The 22,734-nt window shown below is 40.0% G+C and overlaps 1 protein-coding gene across 4 annotated transcripts in view; it reads right to left on the bottom strand.

The window, feature by feature from the left end:
- Window positions 1–22,734, bottom strand: part of Mpp7 (MAGUK p55 scaffold protein 7) — a 249,357-nt gene that overhangs the window by 41,667 nt on the left and 184,956 nt on the right. For 3 of the 4 annotated variants that reach the window (XM_050152714.1, XM_050152715.1, XM_050152711.1), the window contains 6 exons: window positions 16,588–16,719; window positions 15,352–15,433; window positions 14,791–14,876; window positions 13,690–13,764; window positions 13,340–13,536; window positions 12,830–12,894 (listed from right to left, as the gene is read on the bottom strand). In XM_050152714.1, coding sequence (XP_050008671.1) covers window positions 12,830–12,894; window positions 13,340–13,536; window positions 13,690–13,764; window positions 14,791–14,876; window positions 15,352–15,433; window positions 16,588–16,719 — 637 coding nt within the window. The remainder of the gene's footprint in view (window positions 1–12,829; window positions 12,895–13,339; window positions 13,537–13,689; window positions 13,765–14,790; window positions 14,877–15,351; window positions 15,434–16,587; window positions 16,720–22,734) is intronic. The other variant, XM_050152712.1, reaches the window with a different exon arrangement.

A 22,734-nucleotide genomic window follows, 5' to 3' on the forward strand; every position in this document is an offset into this window, starting at 1 on the left:
AAGAAGAGCACTGGTTGGTCGTCCTGAGGAATCTTCTTCAAATTCCAGCACACACATGGCAGTTCACAATCACCTGAAACTCTAATTCCAAGGGATCTGTTGCCCTCTCCTGGCCTCTGTGGGTACTGTATGCACACAGCATACAAGCATACCTGCAGGCAAAACTCCCAAATACATAAAAGATAGAAAATTCTTAAGCCAAAAATGAATAAACAGAAGGTAACAGTGTCTCCTCCACCAAACCCCATATTGCTCAGCTATCTGGCCAAGATGACTGTGGAAATTCCTCTTAGTTCAAAATAATAATATTCAAAATGTCTGTCCTGGGAGTGAGTGGTAAAGCAGACCACTATGTGGGTGAGGGGCCTCTAAGCAGGGGAATGCCATGCCAGAATGAGGACAAAGGAACACTGCCAGAAGACTGAGATCCCTGTATCTTGCTGAAGACCTTCCCTTCCAGTTTATCAGTTTTTATTGTGAAAAGGTGCATTCCATCACAGCTAACTCTGTCCTCAGTTCTCATCCTGATTCCTTGGCAGCATCATTCCTTCCCCCTTAAATCCTGGTTTGCTGGAGGCTCTTCTCTCATCTGGGGCACCACTTGGTCCTCTGGCTGTCTCATCTAGCTTCACTGTTTTAGTAGACTCTGCTATTTACAACTTCCACATTGACGGTCTTGACTTCTGGTCCTCTCATGTTCGTCCCACTGTCAAACCCACATGGATGCTTCAACACTGAGTGCCCCAAACAGGACACTCAGGCAGATCACTCCTCCAATCTTTCCTGTCTCCATAAACATTTAACTCCATTCTTGTAGTTACAATGACCTGAATCATATACTCATAGACAACTCTCGTACAAGTCCAGAATCTGATCTTCCTGCTACCTCCAGTGGAAATATCCTTGTTCAAAGCTCATCATTTCTTACCTAAATCACTACAGTGTTTCTCTGCTTCTGTCCTGCCCCCTTCAGATCCTCAACCCACCACTTGTCACATCCTGCTGCACAGACTGAGCTTCTGATCACTCTGCTCTGAGCACACAAGCCCTCTTGCACAGGCCCCTGCTTATCCCATTGCTTTGATGATTATTTCCCCACAGTGCCCACTCCAGCTTTCTGATTAACAAGATCTTTTCAGGGAGACTCTCTTCTTTAATGAGACAATTACTTCACTACTCTGCTTTCTTCTCAGTACTTACTACCATCTTATAGGTTATATATAGCTGCCTCTCCTCACTGCCAAATGGTTTACATTTTATGCTCCAATAATTATATAATTTACTTAACCTCCCAACAGAGAGAGTGACCTTTTTGTCTCTGCTTTTAAAATTAAAAACACATGGTAATGGCTGTGCATCTCTTCATGACTCCCAGTGCCATGCTCTTAGGCCATCCTCCCACACTGACTCCACTTTGGCCAGGAGACCTATTCTGATCCCTAAAAGACTTTAACTGATGGGAACACTCTTGAAAGTGCTGCTTTCTCTTGCTGGACTCAGGAACCCTGAGAACCCTGTTTGGAAAGTTTCCTAAGGCATGAAGACCACATAAAGGGTCGGAGAATGGCTCAGTAGGTAGAGAACCCAGTTTCTGATCCTCAGCACCTAAGCCAGGCACTGTGGAATACATTTATAGTCCTAGCACTTGGTAAGTGGGGGAGGCGAGCATATCTCTGAGGTTTGGTGGCCAACTAACTATAGCCAAATCGGTGAGCTCCATGTTCAGTGAAAAATCCTGTATCCAAAAATAAGCTAGCGAGTGGTTGACACTGACCTGAGGCTTTTATGTGCAAAAACCTACATGCGTTCAAGTGCGGGCGCATGTGCGCGCACACACACACACACACACACACACACACACACACACACACACATGACACATTTGTTACATGTGGTCTTGTGTGTGTGTAACAAATGAGCTCACTCAGTTAAACTCCCCACAAATCACACAGACCCCAGCCAGCAGACCACAACAATCACCAGGCTGAGCCTGGGCAGAAGCAGAGCCTATCTCAGATCTACTGGCCTAAATGCTTGTGGTGTGAAGCTGCTCAGGATGTCAGGGAGGTGCCAGTCCACGAGCACGGGGCACACTGCGCTCAGGATTTCAGGGAGGTGCCAGGCCACAGAGCACGGGGCACACTGTGCTGCTCTGGAAAGGAAACAATGGAAGAAACGTCCTGGTTCTCTCTGGTGTCCCAAATCTTAAGACTTTTCTGTAAATTCAGGTGATGTGCATACAAGAAGACCATAATTTTAGTTTGGTTGATAACATGAGATCTTTATTAGGAGAAGTGAGAATACTGTGTTTGGAGTTTCTGATATGTTTTACAAACCCAAAACCCAAAAGGCAGCAGCAGAGAAGCAGACTATAGCTGTTATCTTTATGCAGATGTGGGATGAAGCCAGAAGCATTAATTGTGTCTTTTGGTTCTTAGGTGAACACCATTTACTTCCCAGCCTCAGTCTAATTGTCATAAAATGAGTAGAATATCCCAACCTCGATGTATTGGAGACTATACAGATACTAAATACCTAGCACAGTATTTGTTTAACTTCCTCAGTAACCAAAAGATCTTTTGCCACGCATAAGAGTGTTAGTCTTAAAAGGAGGCTGAAAGGTAAATGCTCGGCCTTGTGTTTCCACACATTCCGCAACTGCTGAGCACAGAACTCGATGGCTAAATACAGCAAGGGTAGGAGAGGCTGGAGGTAAAATGCAGAGGAAGACATCTTGTTGCCTTTAACGATTTCTAGACACCTTTGCTTCTGTTTACAACATCCCCTAGCATCTCTAAACTAGAAATCATTTCTTACAACGTACATTAGAGACTAATAATAAGTCTCAACTGTATTTATGTTATTTATGGGGCTGTGGAAATAATATGTCATAAGACATGTGGAAGAAGTGATTGGAGAGAAAGAAATTTATTCAGAGCTTTGAACAAGCCCAGTGAATTCAACTGTTTAGAAAAGTCCAGAAACTGCTATTGAGAAAAATTATTAACACCATCAGTGTATGCCCATCCTCTACCAAAAAGCATAGAATTCTTGCAAACCTGTCTGGAGCGCTCGTGGCATAACTGCTACAGCACACTGTATCCAGCCCGCTGAGCCCGCAATACAAGGTTCCAGCTACAGCACACTGTATCCAGCCCGCTGAGCCCACAATACAAGGTTCCAGCTACAGCACACTGTATCCAGCCCACTGAGCCCACAATACAAGGTTCCAGCTATAGCACACTGTATCCAGCCCACTGAGCCCACAATACAAGGTTCCAGCTACAGCACACTGTATCCAGCCCACTGAGCCCACAATACAAGGTTCCAGCTACAGCACACTGTATCCAGCCCATTGAGCCCACAATACAAGGTTCCTGCTTGCCTAAGTACTGGAGCATGATCACACAAACATGCTAAAGGAAATTATGTCATTATGTTGAAGAAAGCAACAGAAATCAAAGGAATCATCTTCTACAACCAATTGCTCACCTAGGTAAGTTCCGCTGTTGTTACCGTCACATCCAGCATCTTCTGGGTGGATTGTAAAAGCCAACAGAACAGAAGTCAGGAGACAAAGCAGAATGGTTAGGAGCCCAGCCACAGATGCCAAAAGTCCATCACCGGAAACAATCATGTAACGCACAGCATGGATCAGCCCTGACGGCAGCACTCTTAGGAAACATTTTGTTTTCTAATAAAGATCAGGAATTTTGAAACCTCATGCAGGGTTGCTCTTTTTTTTTTCTTTCGACCTTCTTCAGATGCAGTTCCAAAGAAAATGGTTTTCTAAATTATCCGAACTGTTTATATTTTTACAGTAAAGAAAATTACACCAGTTGACTCCCAAAGTAAATTTACTTTTATAAATCAGTTCACGGATAATATGTAAAACACAGCATTTACTTTGGCTAGCTGGAGTAGACAGGAAGGTGAGACTAGAATACACCCTTATTGACAGATATGGATCCCAAGTTGGGAAGGAAAAGAAGAATAACATTCTATTTTCTAAAGAAAAAAAAAACAACAGAGCAAATAAAATATTTTAAATTAAACAATGTGTTATTCTTTGGGGGGAATTGGGTGATTTCTGACCTACATTTATCTAAAAGCAGTGAAGTAGGTGCTGTTTGTTTTAGAACAGTCATACCAACACACCCTGACTAGACCATGCAGATACCAAGGCTCCTAGAGGGCCAGAGCACCTGCCTGTCACCACACAAGCATGGAGAGCACTGCTTTTTCCATTTCTCTTTATTTAAGGATGATGACAGAGATACAAGCATGCCAAGAAAACTGTGATTATACATTAGATAATTCTTTTACATGAAGGGAAAAAAGCCACTACATTTCTTTAAAAACCAAGTTGAACCATGATCTTTAGTTTTAGTTTAGATGAAAGTTTGTACTCATATAGAGCACAGGTGCCACAATTGCTCAACATATCTGATTTAGTCCTACACCAATATTCGCTAAATAAAACTGTTAACCACATAGGGAGACTTTTGTACGAGTACCTTTAATTTCCTCTGAGAAGCATAAAGAAAATGAGAAAGAAGATGGTTAAACCGACAGAAAACACAATGGAAGTAGAAAGATCCAAACAAAAACAACTGAAATAAAATCTACCTACCACATTCAACTGATTCCTCATCTTAGAAAAGTCAAAGGAGAGAAAACACATATATTTAAACATTTCAATATTAGACATTGATACGATCTGCATGTTCAGAATATATGCATTTTAGTAGAGGTACCGAGTGGGCATAGAGCTTATAGTCAGCAACCAAATGAAAAAAAAAAAAAAAACTAGAAAAAACCTGTCAACCTTTTTACTCAAAATAATACCTTGAAAAAGGGAATTTCACTTATTTTAGTAGACTCGTTGGTTTATATCAACCTGTTCAAATATGTTAAAAAAGCTTCATGAACAGTGAACAATCAAATAAAGAAAGGTCTTAGAAACAAGCATGTTTCCCCTGAACGTGTTTAAGTATTCTGTAATTTCAACAATATACTGACAAGGCAATTATCACATATATTACTTCATGGAATATATTTTATCATTATTTTTTATTATCTTGAGACATAACATTGTATAGCCCATGCTGGCCTGTACCGCACGCACGCTCACCCCTCCCTCCATCACCTCTTGCGCATCTTTACCCTGTCCTCCTCCACATCTCTCATATTCCCCTGCTTTTCCTAGTTCCTTAGCTTTTTGTTTCCCCTTAGCCTCCACCTGAGAAAATAATGCTGTATTTGTTATCATGACGTGGTTTTTCTGTTTTTCTCATTTAACATTATGGCATGGCATTTATCCATTTCCAGTAAATGACATTTTATTCTTTTTTATGACTTAGCAAAGGCCTTCAAGTATACACATTCCTCTCCCATTCATTTGTTGATGGGCACCCAGACTGAATCTGTAACGTGGCTATACCGCAAACAGTATCATAATGAACATGGGTACACAGTTATCTCTACAATAAGTGTTATTCTTCCAAAAATAATTTTTATTTGTTATTATTTGTTATTATTATTTGTGTGTGGTGTGCACACACACACACACACGTGCACACCACAGCACACATGTGGAGGTCAGAGGACAACTTCATAGAGCTGGGCCTCTTTTTTTCTGTGGATTCTGGGCATTCTCAGGCTGTCAGCCACATATAGCAAGCCCCTTTTCTGAGTCATCTTGTTGGCATAGTCTTTCATCCTTTTAGATATCTGCCAAACAGATATTGATTGCTGAATGATTTAGAAGTTTTATTTTTATTTTAATTTTGGAGTTGGAGTCTTGATATGTGATCCTGGAACTCACTAGGCAGAGCAAGATCTTGAACTTGCAAGAGCCCTGATATTATTGCCTCCCAAATTTTGGGACTGCCGGTAGGCGCCACACGCCCAGGCTTGTCTTTAATTTTTGAAGAACCACAAGGAAAAGTACATTTAAAAAGAATCCTGTATTCTTGGATTACTAACTAGATAGCAAGTTAAAAGGTTGACTAGAAGACTCTTCTCCAGTAAAGACAGAAAAATATACTGGCAAATCTCACCCTTAGTCAAGATGGAATATCTTTCCCAGTATGGCTTAATATAGAGTGAATATGGGTGATAAAAACCTACCAAAGCCACGGAACAGCACCCGTAGGAAATGGTTCAAGAAAGGCGAAGGCAACTGGGTCATCAGACTGTAACAGCTCTACTTGACTGATCACTGTTAGCAAATATGGTAAGCAAATATTATAACTCAGGCTCAAACTATGAGCTACACAAATTAGGATTTATGCATATTTCTCACTAGGTCTGATATGATAAATGCACTTGAAAAAATGATCAGACAACAAAGAATAAACTGCATGATCAGAGTTAGCAACACCAGGCATTGAGGCGAGAGATCATGCAAGACGATGTGAGAATCACTGTATTACGTGACGTTAAAACACCTTTGTCATCCAGCACTCAGTGGGCTGAGGTGGGAGGACTGCTGTGAGCTTCAGGCCAGCCTGGGTAACAAAGTGAGTGCCAGGCCAGGACTGGATACCAAGACCCTATTTCATCAAACAAACAAATATAACAACAACAAAAAAGTCCATCACTGTAAAAATCACAAGACCGTATTGTAAAGTAGATTGCTAAATTTTTGTATATGTCTTTAGATAGGAATAAAAAGATAAGTTGAACATTACTCCCTGGTTAAGGATTCAGTATCATGGTAATCAGATGATTACCATGCCAACAACCAACTCACAATTAACATTTTATATTACATATTGTGTGCTTATTCATATTCCAATAAGAGGTCAAAAATTTATATGCTGCATAAATTTAGAGAATTATTTCTCCACATAGTTATTGGGGAGGATGCTATGATTTTTTGGGCATAGTAAAACTGGAAACACATCCAATAGCAAAAGTGTGCTAATGGATTTCATGTGGAAAAAGTAAATGATTTGAAATGAAATGGTTTGAAAAATATGCAAGGTGTTGATCTCAGAAGAAAGCAAGGGTAAGCTATTTAGCTTTCCAACAATCCCATGAGGACTACTAGGCCCATTATACAGATTGAAATACCCATGTAGTGAAATACAAAGGATGTGGACCCAGAAGCCTGGCCACACAGGTTTAAACCACAAACCCCAAACTTTCACATCAGAACCAATTTGTGATTATTCAAGATGAGCTAGGAAACACCACCAGTGGAGGACTGGGGTCTCCCTGTTTCCTCCATGCCTCCTGTATATCGCTATCACCTCCAACATTTCTTCCCTTTGCCCTGTCCCAGTAGCTTCAACAACCACATGTGCTTCCCAGAAGGGCGTGGGAGGGTTAGCTCCCGCCCCCATATTATCAGGATTCTATGGCTTACTGGGTTCAAGCTCTGGCGGCTATAAAAACACAGAAGAATGTCCACCAAGGAGCCCAGAGACTGGACTGGGAAAGCTGGAGGGGGTGCCATGAGCTGTACACAGCAGAGCTGCAGTCCACTTCCTACCCAGCCAGCAAGGTGGCATCTGCTGTCCTAAATCCCCTTAGCCCTCTCATGAAGTATGAATAATCCATGACCACAGATCAGCCCCCAACTCATGAGTAGACTCTTCCTTGCCGACATGCCACTGGGACTCCATTAAGAACTGCAAAAGACACCATGGCTTGGAACCCTTCAAACTAGAATAATCTTCTCTGAGATTGTTTCAGAAGTAACATCCTTGAGCTATGGACAGAATTTAGTGAGGTGACACTATGTGAACAACTAGTTGTGAAATTGACAGTCCAGCTCACTAGCAGCCTTTCCCACAAAGCCCTGACCTGTGGGATCTTCCCAACAGTACCACTGAAGATTAGGGTGTTAGAGCTTAGGGTGTTCTAGCTAGGACCCAGGTTGCCAAAGGCCATATTGCCATGCTATGGAGAAAGTGGAAGCTTTTTAAGGGGACCTAGTGGGAGGGCTTCTGAACCCCAGAAATGTGCCCATGAAGGGGACAGAAGAACCAATTTCCTCTTTAACACCCTAGCTACAACATAAATATCTTTGCTTCACATGCAACCCTTAGCCATGACTGCCTCCTGGCCACAGGCCAAAAACAAGGAGTTCAAGTGATTATGGATTGGGCCCTCTGAAACTGTGAGTCAAAAGAAATTTTTCACTTGATGAAGCTGATCATCCCAGGTATTTCATGTATTGGAAAGCTAGCAAAAAGAAAAGATATTCACAGGGTCTTTAATATTTTAAAGTACGCGCCTGTGTGTGGGTATGGCAATGCAGGTGTCTGAGGAAGTTAGAGGCATCAGATCTCCCTGGAGCTGAAAGTATACGCAGTTGTGAGCTTCCTGACATTGGTGTGGAAATTGAACTTGGAGTCTACACAAGAGTCTATGCGCTCAGCTGCTGACTAATCTCTCTAGCCCCTGACAGGAAACTCTATGTGTTTCTGTTCTGCTACCAACATTAAGCAAATGCTTGACAAAGTTTTAATATATACAAAAGTGTTTAACAGCATAAACATTCTGTTTCTAAATTGACATAACGTGTGAAAACACTACGTACACTGAAGATGGCATCAGGAAGGTATGTGCTCAATAGAAATACTTCATTACATCAACATTCAGAACCTGAAATGTGGCCTTAAATATTGGTGCCATGTACAGAAAATGGCATGGCTTTGCTTTTTAAAACTCTTTCACTGGACATTGTCTGTCAATTAGTAAAGAGTAGGTCCTACCTGCTTTTGATGGATGCTCTTTGTCTGAATTTAAGTATTTACTTTTGTGTCTACAAGCCTCAAATCACAAATGCTTAAAGTGAAATGGCTTGGGATTTTACGTTTTAAAATATTAAAAATTTTTGCAGATTTATTTACATAATGCTAAAAATTCCACAGAGCTATTTTTAAAGTAACAAATTTAAATTAGTATTATTCAGTTTTATGTCTGAAAATATTGAGGTATTATACTTTGGTAACTATAAAGGAAAATTAAGTACTAAAAATAAAAATCATACTTTGATATTCTGCTGTAAAATGATCTATGTGAAGAAGAGGTTTCCCTACCCATCATTCTGAAGGCCATAAATACTTAATTTATAGATTATATTTGGATACAATTATAAAGATTATTCTTAGATAACATGTCTGTATTTCAACAGAAAAGGAATAATATTTCAAATAAATAAATTTATCTCTTTCTTACAAGCTAATTGAGGTACTAGGATATAGCTCATGGTAGAACGCTTGCTAGCACACACAAGGTCCTGGGTTCCATTCACAGAATAGAGTGTGTTCTGAGTAAATGGAGCAAATATGATATTCATATACATGCAAGTGAAGCACAAAATAAATTATGGCAACATAGGAATTACAAGCTGCCAACTCTTTATTATCAAGCACTCCCATGTGCTACTACTGGAGACACTAACCCAGATCCAGGACCTGAGCAGCTGCTGCCTCTTTGATGAAATAACCCAAAGGTGGTCATTATCAAAGAAGGCTATCAGACAGTTACATATGTCCTTCTGTCTGTGTCACAGGTACAGAGCTACTATGTGAAAACAGTGGGAAATATTTTCAATTATAGTTTAGTTTTTTGTTGTATAAACAATTTTTTCAAAATGGGGGTGGGAGGCAAAGAGAGAAGAGGGGATGGATCCCTGTAACGAGCTCCCAAGGTTTAAGAATACTTTCATTGTAAGAGTTCTTTCTGTCTTAGTTTTCAGGACTGTTGAAGAAGCAAACACTCTTGTTTGAGAAGCCTATTTTCTGGATACATATTGAGAATTCTTGGTTTAAGGAGAAGTATGGATGAATGCCACCCACACATGCTCCCGGAGTTTTGTACAAAAATGCTAGTCTCAAAGTCTGGAGAGCTCATTAGTATCTTCTTGGTTTCATTTTCATTGAAGCCAAGAACAAGAACTCTAGTACAAAGACATACGAAACGATAACATGACTAGAATTTGCCTGCTTTTGTGTTCTATGTTAATGTTAACCGAGTCACTATAGGGGTCTGGAATTATCTTCTATGAACTCTTTTTTTGTCTAGTTGTATGAAACAGGAATAAAATAAGGAGTAAAATTACAGACATAAACCATCACATTGTGATAAGACGTAACTGAGTGATTGAATGTGTTTTAACACATGGTGAAATTTAGTACTTCTAAGTCAGTGCATGCTGTACTTCCTGGGTCTGGAGGACACTTAAATTTTAGTTCAAAGCATTTTAGAAACTGTGGATATAGCTCAGCCAGTAGAGTGTTCTATAACAAGCAAAACACCCTGAGTTCCAGTCTAGCACTTCAGAAACTATTTGTGTGGTACAGCACACTGTTAAACCCAGCACTCAGAAAGTAGATGCAGGAGGATCCGGCCTGGGTGCACAGAGAGTTCAGAGCCAGCCTGGGCTATTCTCAAAAACTTTGTTTCATTATTGTATTTTTTCATAAAATTACAAATCACTACTTTTTTAAAAAGCTCTATTCGTGTGTATGTGTATGTACATATATGTGGGTGTCCAAGGAGGACAGAGGTGCTACAGGAAGAGGCGATTGTGAGCTGTGTGGTGCAGGCGCTCAGACCTGTCCCCTTCAAGAGCAGCATGGGCTCATGGCTGCCGCCCCATCTCTCCAGCCCCATCAATTACTTTCTTTCAAGCACTGAACATCATTTCTACCAACTATTTTTCTTCCTAAAACTGTCTTGTAGTGTGGGAAAGGGTATGACAATGGGGGTTTCTCACTCTAAAACTCTGCTCAGCATTTGAGGCAGGCAGTACTCACAAAGGCTACACAGACAAAACAGAATGACACATAAGTTAACATGCTTTTTCTTGTCATTGAAAATATTCAGAGCTAACACAACCATTTCTGTAGACAATAGCCACAGAAATTTCAAACGGAACTTCAGTCTCTGAGAATAAAAGATACAGGCTCTCTGAGCAATGCTGTTTTCAAATATGCTGGTGGCTTATTTGCATAATCTTGGACAGATTTACTTGAACAATAAAAAAGCAAATAACATCTCTTAGTGAATAAAAATCAAGGTATTAAAAAAGGAAAATACAGAAGCACGGGCCTTAATTTCAGCATCGTAAATTGAGACAAAAAGCTCGTAAGGTTGATGCTACACCACAAGGTCTTGTCTCAAAAACCCAAGAGTTCAAGAAAAAAGGTGGAAAGAGAAAGAGGAAGAGAAGAAAGAGCAAGTAGGAAGGGCCAGAAAGCCCACTTCTGTCTCTCTCGTTTTGCAGTGCTGGGACAGGAAGCCCAGGCTGTGCTGAGTGGAATTCAAGAGATAAAACAAAATCAACCAACCAAACAAACAAGTTAAGGTGATAATTTGATAAAAAATACTTCTTGGAATAAATACGCAGCAGATCCAAACATTTAAATATTAACATGAAAATGAAATGATGCCAAACAATGGACAAAAGCCTCCACTCCAGTTCATGCTCACACCAACACTCTCCCTTCACAGCCACACACATTCACATCCACATGCATTTATACCAAGTTGAGAGAGCAATTAAAAAGAGACCCCTTCTTTATAGTTCGTTAAAGAAACACAGCTCATTTTCAAAATAGATGAAAATTCCCAATTAGTTCAAAAGATATGTTTCCAAGTTCCCTCTAGTTAAAAGCTGAATACATTTTCAAATTTGAGTGTAGTCTCATTTCCCTCACTGTTTAGTGGCATATTTCATTTAACAAGCACTGAATATATTCCGACTATGCAAACTCCCATCCAATATCCAGGCTCAGTTCCTTGAAGCTAGAGAAGCTAACAAGGAAAAAGCTACCACACTTAGAAATAATGCACCATCAGCTTTAGACCTTCTGACTTTTCAGACCACCACATGCATTACAGCAAGTGTCTTCCTCCCACCCAGACACAGCAAAATCAAGCAAGCTTTTTATTCACTGGTGTATGTCTATACTGGCTTGCTGTGAGATTTACACTTAGCTGAAGCTTGGCTTTCTTACTACGTGATTCCTGAGCTGTATGTGTCTGCAAACTGAAGGAAATAACAGGAGATGTGAAAAATGCAACAAAACTAAAAACAGATGTTGGTATAAGATTTCAGGGTCATTTATTTGTTCATTTCACTGTTTAACATTCAATCTCTATTTTTTTTAAAGGGGGAAGACAGTTTTTTGTTTCTCTTTCTGTCTTAAAATGCCCAGACACATGGAACATTTAGAGAGATGAAGTGTATAAGTTGGAGACCCGAGAGGGTATAAAATAAAGAAAAGGTAAAGGAAGGATAAACTGAAAAACAGAATGTCCCCAAGCCCTCTCTTTCAGTAATTCTGTAAGTCCTTGCTCTCATTTTCCTTCCGTTTGGTTTGTCAACTCTGTGGAGATGGAATCAAGTTCCCAGTTGTGACTTGTAGATAAGGAACTAAGAAGCATGGTTGCTCTTAGGCATGAAGGCTTTTATGCCCAGGAAAACTATAGTTTTATTTTGTTTGTCCTTCTTTTTTACTGAGAAATAAAATTTACCACAAACCTCCTGGCTTAGGGCAATACAAAACAAACAAATAAACAAAAACAGAGTTGTACTGTAGGCTTTATTGATTCAGTCCTTAAGAGTCGAAGTTACTGTCTCAGACATCACAATGAACAACCTACCATATTTTTTTTCTTGTAAAGATTCATATTACTGTCCCTACTGTGTCTTTCTCTGTTGGGTTTCTGAGAAATGATGGCCCAAGAGCTCCTGCAGGCTAATATGATCCCCCTCCCAGAGCACCTCCCTGGAGCACCTGCTTTAACAGTCAGAAACCAACAGTAAGATCAGGTTTCCATGCATTCTTATTAACAAACTTACATGATTTCCTGTTGGAAAGTTTCAGAGGCTGGACTATTATTTCTGGTCTTCTCAGCGCCAGTCTTCTGGGGAAAGAAAAGGTCAATGGGCCTATCAACTTTCAGCACAGGTTCAAGGTTAACACAGCACCAAAATATAAAATCCACAAGGAAGCTCTTGAAGGAATACAAGGCAATCTGTTCAAATGAACTAAATCTGATACTTCTCAAGTTTTAAAGTTACTCTCCTTTCCCGAAATGACTATGTGTTCTCCTTGCAGCCCACACTCAGATACTAAATGTGCTAGTGCCTGTTTGTTTCACAACAACCTAGGAGGACCTAGTACTGTCATACTACTCTTGGCCATTAGTCATGAGTTAGACAAAACAGTGCTCCAAATCCAAACCCAAGGGAAAACAGATTCACAGGCAGGGTTTGAAGCTCATTTTATCATAACTGTGCTAGAGTGATATTCTGCAGGGAATGGAAAGTCATTTGAAGAAAAGTCACCATGCTGTGCCAGCAGCTCACCGTTCCTGGAAGTGCTTGGAGGGAATCAGGCCAGCTCTGGGGTTGGCATCGCCTTCGTGTTTCGCCTGCCACCAAGTCACATCATCTTGGCTCAGAATCTGAAGAATGTCTCCCTTTTGGAAAGACAGCCCCGCCTCCTTACATGGGATCGCCTTGTCCTCCTTTGGATCATAGTCAAAAAGGGCTTTGATAAACATCTGGAAGTGAGGAATACATGGGAGAGAAAAATGTGAAGCTGTCTGCATTCTTGCAACTTAGACATAAGAAATGGTTATTTTCAAAGTATATATGTATTAGTTGAAAAAAATAACATTAAGTTCCCCACTGCAAACAGTATTTTGAAGACTTACCTTGCCTTCCTTGGAAGCTGTCTCCTCTTTGGTGCTGGGTATTATCTTAAATGTAATTGCTCCCTGGGACTGACTCTGGTATTGGGGATCAAAGAAAGGGTCATTAGAGAGCTGGAGGGAAATAAAACAGATAGGTAGAGAGCTAAACATGCCTAGGAATGTACAGCATTCTACTTAGACCAAACCAGAAGAGTATGTTTGTAGAAATTCCAGAAACACAAGAAAGCTCTAAAGTATGCCAGGTCATTTAAAGACCATTTTTGCACTTTTCAATCCTGTGCACTTAAGGTAGCAATACATCAACTGCCATTCATGTTAAGTTCCATCAAAACAGAAACACACAAAATGATGAGCACAAGGGTCAATGCCTACAGCGGATCACACAAAAACAAGCTCCCAGCATCTAAGTGTTGGTAACCATATTTGGTGAAATAAAAAGCCGATACCAGATGCTGTTGTTTCTGTAGTTATTAATATGGGATTCATTTGGCAGCAATATGCATCAGAAAAAGAAAGCAAGCACAGTCAGGTCAGTTTTATTCTGGTGGTGGGATAAACATCATGAACAACAAGTCCACTGAAAGACTTAGTCAGTTTGAGTGCCTACTCACATGACCCACAGATACTTGCTGATTGTCTCAGCGGAGGGCAGACCTCCTTGTTAATGGACATTTATGATGACAGCTGTGCCGAGGTATGCAAGGAGCTTCTATTGCTGTAGGTTTGCATGTTCTTATATCCAGGGGCAGTCTCCACTTTACCCTGACACCTGAACGTAAGACTTAACAATTCCCTTTCCTAAAACAATTTCACTCAAGTTTTAGCACCAATGGGGGCAGGCAGAGGCAAAAGCCTTATGAACAGCAGTGTAGACGCCATCTGTTCACACTGGCCTGAAATCCTGCATATATTGTAACCTTTTCTCAGATCGTTACTGCTACCTCCAGTCATGTAAATGAAAATCTTGACACTGCATGTACAGAAGTGTTTCTAACTGTGCGCAGCACTTCAGATCTGGAGGGCCGAATCTAAATCAGACTAAGAAGCCTAAAGCACAGCGATTCGATTTTCACTGAGATTTACAATGAATTGACAGCTTACCAAAATCTGTATTATTTCCTCAGGCCTCTTGTCTTCTACTGGGATCCCATTCACTTCCCTCAGCTCGTCACCCACGTGAATAAGACCTGACAAATACAAAACCTGGTAAATCAACAGTGTCACAAAATGACACCGTGATGTTACTTAAAGTAACTTAAATATAAGAAAAGAAACTGTCTTTCACAGCTCACGTGCTTTGATGATGCTGTTCTCTGATGATGAATATAGTAAATCAAATAACAGTATTTTTGTCTCTATCTAGAAACACCCATTATTGATACCTTAGAAAATAATCATTTTTATTATTTACTACTTTTATTTAGTGTGAGTGTGTACATGCCATGTATTTCATGTGTGCAAGTCTGTGTAAAGGCCTGTGGTCAAATCTGGCATCATTCCTCACAAGCATGAACTACCTGTCATTGAGAATGGGTCTCCTAATGGTGTGGAGTACACCAAGATCTGGTCAAACATTGTTCTGTGGACTCCACCTCCCCAGAACTGTGACGATGGGCACATACATAATGTCCTTATTCAATGAGTAAAGAGGTTGGTTCTCACCACTTCTATCTGCAGCTCCTCCCCGCATGATCCGGGCCACGATGATTGCCCCCGTCTGTTCATCTTTCTTAATGGTTGCACCCTTTCAAGGAAAAAAAGGTGGGAGAGGGAAAAAAAGCATTTGTAGGCAGATTTTTTAAACTGTGTTGTAAGGTAGAGTTGTGAAATAACTTTCATCTGGAAAACCCAGAAACTATCACAATGAGAAAGGAACAAAGTGGGAAGAACAGACATGTCAACTGTCCCTCAGAGGTCCCTTACAACATACCAAAACCCAGGCTACACAGCACCTGGTGATTCAGTACAGTTTAAAGATTGGTGAAATCTTATATCTTCCAATTCATGCAAAACAATTTTTTTCTTTAAACTATCTACTTTGTATTGCTTTACTTTTGGAATGCTTTCTCTCTTCATTTTATCCATATAATATCCTATGATGTAGTCTGGAGAGATGGTTCAGTGGTTAAGAGCTTGAGCTACTATTCCAGAGGACCCAGGCTCAATTCCCAGCACCTACATGGCAGTTTACAGCCAGCAATACCTCCAGTCCCAGGGGATCAATGTGAGTGCAGATGTGGTGCACATATATACATACATACATACATACATACATACATACATACACACAGAGACATAAACACATACACACAGACATACATACACATACATATGTATGTACACTACAAACACACACACACACACACACACACAGAGAGGCAAAATATCAGTTGGGATTACTTAGGATGTTTTTCTGCCTGAGATCCATAGCAACATCATGGAAAGTCGACCCTTGGTTGCAAATGGGGCAATACTCCCCTAGGCCCAGGTCCTTTGATATGGTCCAACATCACAGGAATTCCAGTGCCAAAACAAACAGTTCTATGTATATTGTGAAATGTTAGGTGTCAGGTTAATTTCTCTGCATAATTTTAAAATAAATCAATTTTCAAGAACAGCCTAAAGCAATGTTTTTCAACTGCATCATTTAATTTCCAACCAGCCATACCTTGCTACATGCTAAATTTCCTCTTACAAATTTAGTAGGTTATATTTTCAAGGCTATAGTTAGGATGCTATTATTTTACTTGGAGTTTTGCTAGTTGTTCTAAGCCATATTCTCTGGATGTAAATGTCCAGTTTGTTTTAAGATGTTGGGACTCAGAAGCAGCATAGCTCAAAGACAAGTGTGAGTGCTGGACACCCATCCCATTCAGCTCCCCCATGACATCTCCTCACCAGGGGTTCTCTGTTCTTGACCAGGCGGATTATTTTCACAGAGTCTTCTTCATCATCGATATCATCAGGCATAGGAGGCAATACAGGATCATAACTCTTTTGAGCCACAGTATCATGTACTGACAGCAAAGCCTGTAAAACCAACAGTTCATAAAGAGCTCATCAGAGATGAAATCCTAAATTCACTGAAGTACCAAATGAAGCCAAATGTTGTGGGATAAACCTTTTGTACACTGTGAAGATGTGTCTTTGCCATGGCGAAGTCTGATCAGTTTAATAAAGAGCTGAATGGCCAATAGCTAAGCAGAACAGGATAGGCTAGATTTCTGAGAGAAAAGAGGAACTCAGGGTTAAAAATCTAGGTACGCAGGAGAAGCCAGTGAGACATGGAGCAAGTCAGATGTACAGAACAGAGGAGAGGTGAAAAGCCATGTGGTAAAATGTCGATTAATATAAATTGGCAGATAGAAATAGGTAGAATGTAGATTAATAGAAACTCCCATAAAATGACATAGAGACTTTTTATTAATTATGAAAGCTTGGCCTTAGCTTAGGTTTATTTCCGACTAGTTTTTTGTAACTTAAATTAACCTGTTTCTACTCAGCTACATTCTGTCACGTGACTTTTCACCTCTTCTCCATTCTGTATGTATGATTTGCTCCATGTCTCGCTGGCTTCTCCTGCGTACCTAGATTCTAACCGTGAGTTTCTCTTGCGTCTCCCAAATCCTGCCTATCTACTCCTGAAATTCAGATTTTTATTGAACTGATCAGAATTTGCCATGGCAAGGACACAGCATCACAGTGTACAAAAAGATTATTTCACAACAGCCAAAATAGCATTACCTTGTTGACATATTCATAGTATGGACACCATTGAAGCAGGGCCACTTTGGCTCAGGAGGGGGTGAGTGGGGCAAGTCCTGTGGGATTACAGAAGGCAGACCTACTCAGGTGCATGTGCACCTCTACTTCTAGTACCACTGACATACGATGACAATCTGCATTAAATTTTCTCTAACCTGTATATTCTGGTAATCCCAATATAGTAGCAGTTGCAGGAAAAATCAGGGGTATTACTTTTGGAGGAAAAGAAAATAAAGATACTGACACACTACCAATGAGTCAATAGAAGCTTAAAATACTGCACATTTTTCATTAATTTTCAGAAACATACTCACACACACATATGATTGTGTAATATATATGTATGCACGTTTGTGCATATATGTGTGAGTGAACGTGGACCATGGGTACACTTGTGTGAGACCTGAAGTTAATATGAGGACTCTTCATCTTTCTCCATCATATGTGTGGAGGGAGGGCTTTTCACTAAACTGAGAGATCAATGCTTTAGCTAGTCTGGCTAGCCAGCTTCCTGGGGAATCACTTCTTCTCCTCCCTTGTGATGGGATTATACATGGCTGCCATACCTTTCACAACACTTTTGATCCAAACCCTGGTCCTCACAGACATGTAACAAGTGACTCACCCACGGAACCATGTTTTTAATGTGACCCAGTGCTTGCTTAGATGGAGTCCTGAGATGGCTACCAAACACTGTATAAACTAGTGTGGTGGGACATGTCTATTAATTCCAGCACCCAGGACATGGTGGCAGGAAAATTAGACATTCAAGGTCATCTTTCCAAATATAATGAGTTTATATATAATATATATGTGTGTGTGCGCATTTTCGTGATACATTTATTTAATTATATATAAGTATATTTTTTCTCATATATATAAATTTTTATTCTATTGGCAGAGAGTTGGTCAATGCCATTATTCATTGGTTTCTGAGAAATTTTAGTGTAATGGGTATATACAAAAGAATAAAAGTATTTTTAATATTTTCTTGTATAGATCAAAGAGGAAAGAAAATGGTGGAACTTTGCATTTCTATTTCAGATTAATGAGTTTCACTTACTCACTTGCTGTAGTACCCATACCTGACTCTAACTCGCAGCCCAGAGATTATGTTCTCCTCTCCCCTCCACCCCAACATGTAGCTTACTAAATACACTTCCCAAATATATTTAAAACATATTTTCATCTATCTAACCCAACTCAAAGATAAGATCACCAAAAAATACCACCTGTTTCTGTGAAGTTTGATGGGAACTGTTATAGTAGGGAGTTCCTGTGTTATCTATGGCTTGTGTCATACTACAACACCAAGGTGAAGAGCTGGGACAGACACCTCCAGATCGCCATTCCCATTCCTACAAAACACACTATAATTGCTCCGTGTGGTCCAGCTGCACCCACTGTCACCTACTTTCAAATTTACAGTTCATGGTGTAGTCAGAGTGACTTCTGGCTCATCAGGACTCACCTATGGCTGCCTCCATTTTGAGAGGAATCCACTCTAACATGCTCTTAAAGTCTTTCTATGTGTTTATCAATCCTTCTTTGTTCAGCTTAAATAATTCTTTTTCATAATTGTACATGTATTATATTTAATACTTTATGTTATTTTGTTGTTTATGTCAGCTATTAAGCACTCAGAAGCTCTGGGATAACAAAATGGTATGAATTTTGAAATTAAACAACTTCAATGACTAACCTATTCAACCAACTGTCCCTTTGCATCTCAGAGGATTGGTTCCAGGAGCCAAACTAATATAAAATCCTCAGATGCTCACTGCCTACACAGAATGGTATGAGACGTATATATAGATTATGTACATCTTCTCATATACTTTAAACCATGTGTTGATTATTTAAACTCGATGTTATGGAAACAGCTGCTGTACTGTACCACTTGGTAAATGTTGAGCAGAAAGGAATTTCTGTACCGCACAATACACATTCAACCTTTTTCAAATATATTCAATGATCATGCAGAAACAGGAAACAGATGAACACATCCTGCACAGTCTGCAAGAATCTCTGAAGTTTGCACAGGACGAGGACAACTTCCGATTTTTAGTATAGGGGAAAACTTCATGACTGGGGAGGGCTTCCCGGCAGACGTTACTTTGGTATTATGAAGATAAACGCAAGATTAAGAGTGGCAACATTTGACTGAACAAAATGTAAAAGTAAAACTCTGAGGGTCAAAATTCTTGCAGGTAACTTAATTGTATGACAGAAAAATGATCACAGATATAGTCTATAAGAACACTATATACTCAATATCAATATCACATGACCAGAGAGGAACCAAAACTTACCAGGCATGCCAAAGAAGGTTAAAAACATTACTCATAAGGATGAAAAACTAAAGTAATGGAACAAAACTCTGAAACTATTCAGCAATATAAGTAGATACAAGCAAACAGTAGTCCAGGATATTAAAAGCTACTATTGGGGATTGGGGAGATGCCTCAGTGGGTTAAAGTACATATGTATGAACTTGATGAACTCTGAGTTTGGTATCCATAGAACCCACATGAAAAGCCACATGTGGTAGTGAGTATCTGTAATGCCTGTACTCCACTGGCTAAATGCGAGGTGAAGAAAAGAGAATCACCTGGAAGTTTGTGGGTATGCAAGCCAGGTGCATGCTGTAGATCATTAGAAACAACAGGGACCCTGCCTCAAACCAAGGTGAAAGATGAAAACCAAATGCTGAAAGTTGCCCTTTAACCTCTGTATGTGGGCAATGAAATGTGTACACTTACACACACACACACACACACACACACACACACGCACGCACCACATAACACCATACCACACCACATACCTCTCCACACATACCATACTATAGTTACATAAGGAGAACGGCATTCTCTAGAAGACAAAGTAATATAAACAATCCAAAGTAAAGAAAGAATAAAAATAAATTAAGGGAGGGGCTGGAGAAAGGGTTCGGCACTTAAGAGCATGGGTTGTTCTCCCAGAAGATCTGAGTATAACTCTCAATACCCACATGACAACTCACAACTCTCTGTAACTCCAGTCATAAGGCATTTGACCTTCAAGGCCACCAAAGCACCGGATGCATATATACACACACGATGGACTTACAGGCAACTGTGGGATTTTAAATAACTGTAAGCAGGTACTCAGACACTAAAGAAGTATGACAATTTTTGGTGAAAAAAATAATAAGATCACATGTTCATGAAGCTCAAATACCTGTGCACATGGAAAGGAACTCTAAATCATCAAAACTGCTTAAAACCTGTGAGAAAATTCTAAAATCATACACCAGAAAAAATTAGCACATTTCATACAAAAGAGTTAAGGTGATAGTGACATCCATCAATCACAAAACAACAAAGTAACATTGTTAAAATACCCGAAAAGAATACTGTCAAGCTAGTATTACATGCCCAGCAAAGATATCCTTTAGCAAAGAAGACTTTTCAATGAGACGAGGTGTTTTTAATATATCGCCATCCGACCTGCTTTGGAAGAAATGTTATAGGGAATCTTTCGGATGAGAGGAAGATGATGGTCCACCCAGGGCAGGGAAGGACATAGCAATGAAATGACCATCTCAATGCCTTTGTCAACCACATTCCACACGGTGAGAACAACAGATAGCTAACTAGAATATTTTTAAATAATATAGTTACAACATTTATCTTCTTGGCTTTGGACTCATTTCTATGTCTAAATTTCAACAGAATTTTGTTGATTCCAAGTTCATCATGCTTAGCAGTTTTGCTTTAAGTATATTGTTGCTTGGCAACACTTTGTAGTTTGGACAGTGAGAGTCATTTGGCATTCCATTTTCCCATTTTCACTGAAGTGATTTTATGTTTCAACATACAGACTTTCCTCTCAAAAGGCAGAACTGAAATAAAAGCTGTGTTTCCATGTGCCATCACCACCAATCACAGCTGATGGTTTTACCTGTCGCTAAGAAGCATCTGCAGGAAATTGAACACCAGGCCTGTAACTCACCACTGCTGTGAACCCCTGGAGTCTGTCAGGTGTACAGAATTAAGTGTCTGCTCATCAGGATGGGGACACTGAATTACCCCTCCAGAAAAGAGCTCAACGTTTCCGCCACTTTCTTTAATGAAGCCTCGTCTATCTTTCAGGCTCACACAGTGAGTAATTTCTGGTAAGTAAATGTTCAGAACACTAAAAACAAAATCTTCATTTTTTATTTCAGCGTGTTTTTTTTTAATCTGCCAAATTTTTCCTAATACCCAAAATTATAATACTATGTTCAAGGGAGGGTATCACATCACTGTTTTATCAAAACGAGCACCAGGATGATACAGATTAATTTGCCTTTATTAGAGCAGCACTGTGTAGTTTGTATCCATTAATGACAGCCTTTTGCTTCCTGAAAGCATCCAGTCATCAGTGCTCATGAGCAAGACTCCTGCCTTGCAGCATGGCAGCAAACACCTGGCTACTCATGACTTTCATCCTTTTCACTTTTCGATTGTCTCTTTCATATATTTTATTGCTCTTTCTAGACTATAAGTTCTTAAAAGTGGTTCTGTATACATTTAGCTCATAAAAATAATTTATTTTTAGATGATACTAGATCAGATAACATTGGGCATGATTTTTAAACTTTTTGACAGTCCTCATGCAAATTTATGCTGCAAAATAACAAATCATTCCCTAATTATTAAAGGCTCACAGCAATGAGTCATAGGAGAAAGAGTGACCACTCTTCAGCAGCAAGTGATTGTAAAAGGGGAAATGAACAGGTTACAATCTTAGACCTTCAATGAAAATAGGAATCAAAAGTTTAATTATATGAGCAGAAAGAGTGTAACCAAACTGGGAGGAAGTTTCAATGGATAAAACACATGTTGTGAAAGTATTAGGATCTGCGTCTGACTCCTCAGAAGCCAAGTAAACCAGGCAGGGTAACTGGCTTCTGTAATCCCAGCACTACTGGTGGTAAGTAGAGTCAGGAGTCATCTAGCCTGGTCTACAAAGCAGCAATCAATAGCCTCTGTTCTAAGATTGTCCTCTGATCTTGTCTTAGTCAGGGTTCAATTACTGTGATGAAATACTATAATCAGCCTTTGTTTACGAGACACCTAGCAGCAAGGAGTTCCGGTCCAGGCACCAGGAGAGACATCACTGGGGTGAGTGAGTTTCTGACCGCGGCAGCAGCCCGGGACAGGGAACTCAGACACCCCTCCTACACTTCCTGGTCATCCTCAGGGGCTACTCTGCCCGATACCTCCTCTCTCTTCCTATCCCACCCAGCTTGCA

The sequence above is a fragment of the Alexandromys fortis genome, unplaced genomic scaffold (assembly GCF_014885135.2).
Source record: "Alexandromys fortis isolate MF-2015 unplaced genomic scaffold, M_Fortis_MF-2015_v1.1 scaffold_54, whole genome shotgun sequence".
In the NCBI taxonomy this organism is placed as follows: Eukaryota; Metazoa; Chordata; class Mammalia; order Rodentia; family Cricetidae; genus Alexandromys; species Alexandromys fortis.